General features: G+C 34.1%; 1 protein-coding gene across 1 annotated transcript in view; it reads left to right on the top strand.

Annotated features, from left to right (window-relative positions):
• The window catches only part of STAG1 (stromal antigen 1), a 318,641-nt gene that overhangs the window by 290,082 nt on the left and 20,650 nt on the right, over positions 1–7,909 (top strand). Inside the window, exons 23-25 of the mRNA XM_012663393.1 lie at positions 1,075–1,249; positions 3,135–3,274; positions 7,672–7,796. Of these exons, the coding sequence (XP_012518847.1) occupies positions 1,075–1,249; positions 3,135–3,274; positions 7,672–7,796 (440 nt within the window). The remainder of the gene's footprint in view (positions 1–1,074; positions 1,250–3,134; positions 3,275–7,671; positions 7,797–7,909) is intronic.

The raw sequence follows: 7,909 nt of genomic DNA, 5'->3' as shown, positions 1-7,909 counted from the left end.
TTTTTACTTTTTTAAACTTTTGTTGAAAACTAAGACACAAACACACTTTACTCTAGAGCTATGCACGGTCAGGATCATCAGTATCACTGTATTCCACCTCCATATCTTGTCCCACTGAAAGGTCTTCAGGGGCAGTAACACACATGGAGCTGTCATCTCCTACGATAGCAACGCCTTCTTCTGGAATACCTCCTGAAGGACCTGCCTGAGGCTGTTTTACGGTTAACTTTTTCTTAATATGTTGAAGGAGTACTCTCTAAAATAATGATAAAAAAGTATAGTATAGTAAATATGTAACCAGTAACATAGTCATTATCAGGTATTATGTACTGCACATAATTGTATATGCTATATTTTTATATGACTGGCAGCGTAATAGACTTGTTTATACCACCATCACCACAAACACATGAATTATACATTACACTACGAGGTCATCGTAGCTACTGTGTGACCAGGCCATAGGAATTTTTAAGCTCCATTATAATTTTATGGGTCCACTGTCATGTATATGCAGTCCATCATTGACCAGAATGTCATTATGTGGTGCATGACTGTATTAGAAATTTTTTATATTAGATTTTTTAAAAAGAATCCCAAATAGTAGCTTACAGATTTGTATTACTGCATTATAATTTGTTGAATTGTAATTTGTCTTAAAACTTACGCTAATTATTTGATTAAGCAGCATATAATTGATTTCTAACCTCTGTCATAATCTGTTATATCAATTTTGTGTTTTAAGGGTTGAATTAAACTCATTTTTAAAAGTTCAAGTCAAAATATCTTAATCAGCTATTTTTGAGTTAATACAGCCAAGTGAAAGATTATAATTTAGGGGGAAGAAAAATCTTAAATATGAGAAGTGTTTAATGAGAAAAAGTAATTTTATTAAGTTTGGAAATTAAAACTACCTAGTTGTAATTTCAGTACTTAAAATTTATGTTATGGTACTGCTCTTGAACCATGTTTTGATTTGATATGTTGTCATTAACATTGATTTGTTATATCTATATTTTTATAATATTTTGTTGATGAACAATATTTTTTTGATGGATTCCCTTTGCATTCCAGGCTTTCATGTTACTCTGTGATCTTTTGATGATTTTTAGCCACCAATTAATGACAGGTGGCAGAGAGGGCCTTCAGCCTTTGGTGTTTAATCCAGATACTGGACTCCAGTCTGAACTCCTCAGTTTCGTAATGGATCACGTTTTCATTGACCAAGATGAGGAGAACCAGAGCATGGGTATGTGTAGCTACCATCTTATCAATATTGATTTTGTTTTACTAACCCCAAAAGATAGGAGGGGAGAAAAAAAATCAAATTCAATCCTAAAACTTACCGGATTTCTTTCTTTTAAAAAAGTTAATAGTAATATATTCATGTAATTCAGAAACCAAGAGGAATAAAACTGTACATAGTGAAGTCTCCCTCCTTCAATTTTGTACCTCAGATTTTTTCCTATCATTGACACAGAAAGCTTCCTCAGTCTTTTTCTAACAGCTACATAGTATTTCTTTGTGTAGATGTAGCATAATTTATATAATCCATCTTACACTGATTGACATGGCTAGTTTCCAATCTTTAGCTACTATAAACTATCCTATGATGACTAATTGTGTACATTCGTCATTTCCCACATGTACAAATGTATATGTAGGATAGATGTTGTTTCTAATTGATTGTCCAGGTTCATAATTTTTCTAAGGGAAAGCATCCATTTTCCTTTCTATTCCTCAGTGGTCATTGTATATTACTTAAATGAACAAAATATAACTGTAAGATATTAAATGTTGAAAGACTATTATCAAACCTCACTAGTCAAAATTGTGCTGAGCCTCCAGAATAAGTTAGCAAAATTAGACTGAATTGTTAACGATTAGTTATAAATAAATGTCACTTAGGTTATTTGTAAATAGATGACTAAGCTCTCTAAAATAATGTAAAAGGCATGTCTGATCCACAGATCTATTTGGTGCTATTAGAATATTCTTAAGAGAATATTTTAGTAAATACTAGACTGTGAAACAGTGTGTTTATTTAGAGTCTGTATTATATTTATATTATATTTGTCAGGAGACAAAATTTATCTGCCACTTATCTTAAGCAAAAAGATTTCCAACGTCTCAAAGCACTGATGGTTTACAATAGGACTAAATAATAGGAAGGAAAGAAAGAGATTGAGATTAAGTTCTTTTATGAATATGTACATGTGAAGAAGAGAAGAAAGCTCACCCCAAATAAGGGCAGGCCAGGAAATGAGGGTGTCAGTACAGAGCCTGAAATAAATGTTATCATCCAAAGCCTTGTTGGAAAATTTTTTCTAGAATAAGAAATAGGCAACCCAGTGGAGTCTGAAACTAAAAGATTTGAGGAAGAAGCACTACTTGTTTTGAAAGTATTTGATAGGATTTTTTTAAAAAAATTTATATGTGCATAACATGGTTTGTAAAATATTTTATTTCTCATCTGATAATGTAAGCATGGTTAGGACAAGCACTAAAAATTATTTGCTCCATATATTTCCATTACTCCCCCAAATATTTTTGTAAAAGAAAATTTTTTCCCTGTGTCTTAAAATTTTTCAGAGATTTCCTTCTCTGTGGAAGTATGTTACCACATAAGGAATATTAAAATAAGAAAAGACAGCATGTTTAAATAGCTATCTTACTATTATGACAAAAGTATCAGAAAAACAATTTTTTTATACAGTTATCCTTTGGTATCTGTGGAGAATTGGTTCAGGGACCCCCAGGGATGCTCAAGTCCCTTATATAAAATGGCATAGTACAGTCGGCCCTCCCTATCCAAGGGTTCCACATTCGTGGATATGGAGGGGAGACTATATAGTTTGCTTATCTTACTCAATCTTTGCTATGATGGTCTCCCTAGAAGATAACTTTAGTGCCTGCTAAGTGTTTGATAAATGTGTAACTAAATGTAGCACCCAAAAATAATTAATCAGTAAGATTTTTTCAATTAATAAGTAAGATTTTTTCCCATCAGTAACTGAATTGTACCTATTTATGAAGTTATAATATTAAGCTAGTTTTCAATTATACAGATTGTCTGCACTGTTTTACTTGAATAAAGTGATAAAATTTATAACGAACTTATTTTCTGTGGTTAGAGGGTGATGAAGAAGATGAAGCTAATAAAATTGAAGCCTTACATAAAAGAAGGAATCTACTTGCTGCCTTCAGCAAACTTATCATTTATGACATTGTTGACATGCATGCAGCTGCAGACATTTTCAAACACTACATGAAGGTATAGTTTCGTATTCTTATTTTCTCCTTCCATCTAAATGGCAGAGAAATTTGCAATTAAAATGAAATGATAATGACGACAGAAGCTAAAATTGACAGCTTTTATCTATGTAATGTGGATGATTTTCTGGAAAAAATTCTCTCTTTTATATAAGTTTTTTTTATTAGTCTGTGCCGTTGTATCAATTCCATTAAGTTCCTAGCATTTATATGAAAGAATATACTCACTTTCTGGCTGTTTTCATTTTTATAAGCTCCATTTTGTTCCTGACCCTCTGAAAAAGCAGTGCTCAAATTTCTTAATGGTGTGGCCTAACAGGCACAGAAAGGAGTGAACACTTCTCAGTTTTCCTGTATTTGCCTTGTGCTTATGTCACAAAGAATGTTCTCTATTGTCCATATACAGAATATTGTGTGTGCCATTTGATCTACTTGTATCTTCATCCATATTTGGGAATGGTCCAATTCCAGCTATGATATAGTATAGCTAATTCATCATATTCTCCTGAAAAACTGCCATGTGGTGAGCACTGTGCTGGTAGCCCGAGGTTTAACACATTAACTGCCATGCGAATTATATTTAACTTATGCTAGTTTTGAGCCCAGGGCCTTGTGAAGCATATGTAACTCACATCTCTTCACTTTGGGAGCCTTGAGAACTATTTTTCAGGTTGCATATAACTCACGCACAGAAAACAATAAAAAATAACAAATTTTTCAGTAAATTAGAAAGGATCATTTTGTTTTTGAAGTTTTTATTCTACTTTCGTAATAAAACACCGTGGCCCCAAGGAAAAAAATTCTTTTTCTAGTGTGGCAATCACTGTGTTAAAGAACACATGATTTCTGCCGTAAGGAGCTTACGGATTATTAATAAAGTAACTGCTATTCTGTTTCAGCTCATTTTTCTCTATTTATTCTACAAAGAAATCATGAAATAATTTGTCAAACTACTTATTGATATGCAGGTAGACTGTCATATTTGCCTCTTGAACCATTCTAAAAGAAAGAAACTTCTGCTTGCTCTTAGTGACCATTTCATTTCTGAGTATTCACAAGCACTGCTTTTAATGATGTATTCTGTAGTCTTAGATTCATTCAACATCAAACTGACTGATATATTGTTCAGAATAGTCATTCTTTATCCTGATTTTGCATCAGTCGTCTAGAGCATTATTCCAAATTACATATTCCTGATTCCCTGAATATTTAGGGTAGATCCTAGGCATTTGTGGGGAAGAGCTATTTAATTTTCCATATGACCTTCTTTCCCTTTCTAAAATTAGAACTATGATTATCTGTCTCTGTTTATTTAGGACTATTATCTATCTCCCTCTAGCACTTATTCTATTTTTCACCATTCCTTAAAGAGCACAGTGTTCCATAATCTGTGCAAGTTTTCTTAGGACATGATTCATCTGGCCTAAGAAACATTCATTTGGAATGACTTGATGCCCTCATTATCTGCTCACTAGACCTGGATCTCAGTTCCATTTTAAGGTGTTTATGTTACTCTTTTTATATATTAGGTCATTAAATATGAAACATCCAATTTCAAATAAGTTTTGTTTACGATATCTCAAACAAGAAGCAGTATAATTAATTGAAATATGCTCCTAAACTATCGACACAGTTTTGCCATCTTTTTTTTTTTGAAACAAAGTCTTGCTCTGTCACCCTGGGTAGAGTGCAGTGGTGTCATTGTAGCTCACTGCAACCTCAAACTCCTGAGCTCAAGAGATCCTCTTACCTCAGCCTCCCAAGTAGCTGGAACTACAGGCACACACCACAACATGCGGCTAATTTTTCTATTTTAGTAGAGATGGGGTCTCGCTCTTGTTCAGGCTGGTCTCGAACTTCTGAGCTTAAGCAGTCCTCCTGCCTTGGCCTCCCAGAGTGCTAGGATTACAGGCACAAGCCACCACGCCCAACTGGTTTTGCCATCTTAAGGGTAGCTTGTTTATGCCAGCAGCGAAGAAGCCTGGAGAGTGAGTGGCCATGAAATCACAAAAGGTGTTTTCCACAACTCCTTGAGAATTGAATATTTTTCCTTGCAAGAAGTGGTCCAAAGCCTGCAAGAAGTGGTAGTCAGTTGGTGCAAGGTCTGGTGAATACGGTGGATGACAGAGAGTTTCCAAGTCCAGCTTCTATAGTTTCAGCAGTGTTTATTGTGCAACATGTGATCAAACGTTGTCTTGCAAGAGGATTGGCCTGTCTCTATTGACCAATCTTGGCTGCTTAATCTCAGGCATCCTCATCATTTCATCCAATTGGTTGCAGTAGACATCTGCTGTAATCAGTTGACCAGGTTTCATGAAGCTGTAGTGGATAATACCAGTGCTGGACCGCCCAACAGACACCATTAGTTTTTTGTTTTTTTTTTTTTTTGGTGAATATTGGGTTTTGGACTATGTTTCAGCACTTCATCTTTATCTAGCCATTGTGCCGAATGCTAGCAATTGTCAAAAAGAATCCATTTTTTTTTTTTTATCACACATAACAATACAGTGTGGAAATGGTTCACCTTTGTGTCATGACAGCTCTTCTGATTCTCATTTAATTCGTGCGGTACCCATCTATTGAGCTTACCTTACCCATTTGTTTCTAATGGTCCAATATTGTTGGAATAGTTACATCAAACCTTGCTGCTAAATTCACAAGTAAGTTGAGGTAGATTTGCCTCTACTACAGCTTATCAGTATCCACCTTGGTCTCAGGTTGTCCATCTGGCTCATATCTAAGATTTAAATCACCACAACGAAACTTCTCAAACCATCGATGTACTATGCATTCATTAGCCACATCCTTCCCAAACAGTTTGTTGATGTTTCAAGCTGTCTGGCACTGCATCAGTTCCACAATGGAATTCATATTCAAAAATAACACGAATTTTTGACTTACCTATGGTTTCACAAAAATTGCTCTTAAAAAAAATGTGAAAAATAATCACAAGCCAAACTGTGCATTTGCAAGACTGAGGATGTACTTTCACAATAAAAAGAAAACAAGACGTGTCAAAGGGAAAGGTCAGAGATATCAACTGTCAAACTTAGTATTTAAGGAAATCGGACATTCATACTTAATAACCTAATAGTTTTTTCCTTTAACAGGAAATAGAGAAGAATAAAATGTGTTGAGTTCTGGTTTTCCCTTAACAATATTGCATTGGCTCCAAGAAGTGAGTCTTACTCAAAAGTTTTATCACCGGGAATGTACCTTCATCTTATACCAAAGGCTGTATCTCCTCATAAAAAATTTTTTTTATTAAAAAAAACTTTTATCATCCTTAGACCTTTTTGTACACCTCTGCTCATTATACTTTTTTGTGAGTATTCTAATAGCTATTTGCTACTCTGATATACCAGCTATGTGACTTTCCCCCCAACTTCAGTACATGATTATTAGTTCAAATATCTGAACTTAAGAAATCTGCCTGCTCAATACTTTAGTGTCTTGATACATCTTTCTCTTTTGTTCTTCATTGAGATAGGGTTTTTTGTTGTTGTTTTTTGTTGTTGTTGTTTGAAGACAAGGTCTCACTGTTTTACCCAGGCTGGACTCAAACTTGCAGTCCTCCCTGCTCAGCCTTCCAAGTAGCTGGGACTACAGACATGCACCATACGTTGAGATAATTCTTCATTGCACTGAAAGGATGATCCTTTTGAGCTATTTCCCCTTTTATTGTCTGATATCATGGAAGCATATCTATCTTTTTGAGGATTTTGAAAATCCAGTTGCCAAACTAATATAAATCATTTTTTCATATGGCTTTAGGCTTTAGCTTGGAAATAATATCCAGATTTAATGGTTTCAAATGAAACTTCCTAATTATTTACTCACAAGGAAAATTCTTTCAATCTTATGTCAAAAAACTGAATTATAATTTTTCTGAGTCACTGTTGAAGATGTCTGTGTTTTAATTTTTTATGTTATAATAGCAAAATATAGACATGTTGAGGGGGCAATGAGATAGTAAGCAAAGTGTTAAATGAAAAGTTAAGTCTGTTATACTAATCCATCCTTACCCCCTATTTAGGAACCCAAAAGTAAGCAATTTTAACTGTTCTGGTTGTAGTTCTTCAGGAGGTTTCTACCAAAGTTGTTTCTTGATTTGTTACCTTTTAGATAGTGTCTGTTGAGTTATATTATGAAGAATAAGGAATTTTTCACACCTCCTCTCCTGGAATTCCCAGATTTTTAGTTTTATTATTATTAATTACTACTTAATCTTAAATATCAAATAGGTATTCCTTTAACTTAGACAATACTATTTAACTCCCATTATGTTTAAGATGAGGAAATTTAACACCTCTTTACACTCCTTTCTTTCATCAACTAATTGTTTATCTCATGAAATTTCAATAATTTTAAAGTACATTTACTTTCTTTTCCTCACAGTACTACAATGACTACGGTGATATTATTAAGGAAACACTGAGTAAAACCAGGCAAATTGATAAAATTCAGTGTGCCAAGACTCTCATTCTCAGTTTGCAGCAGGTAAGGAATTTGGAAGGAGAGAGGCAAAGAATGGAAATAACATTATTACACTCCTGTGTGCTTAGTATGTGCTATGTGTCTTATATCATTTAAACGAGGCCATTTCATCAGTGCCTTACTGTAGATACTTTATGGT

The sequence above is a fragment of the Propithecus coquereli genome, unplaced genomic scaffold (assembly GCF_000956105.1).
Source record: "Propithecus coquereli isolate 6110/MARCELLA unplaced genomic scaffold, Pcoq_1.0 Scaffold12, whole genome shotgun sequence".
Taxonomy (NCBI): domain Eukaryota; kingdom Metazoa; phylum Chordata; class Mammalia; order Primates; family Indriidae; genus Propithecus; species Propithecus coquereli.
This window is presented reverse-complemented; position numbering and strand designations above follow the sequence as displayed.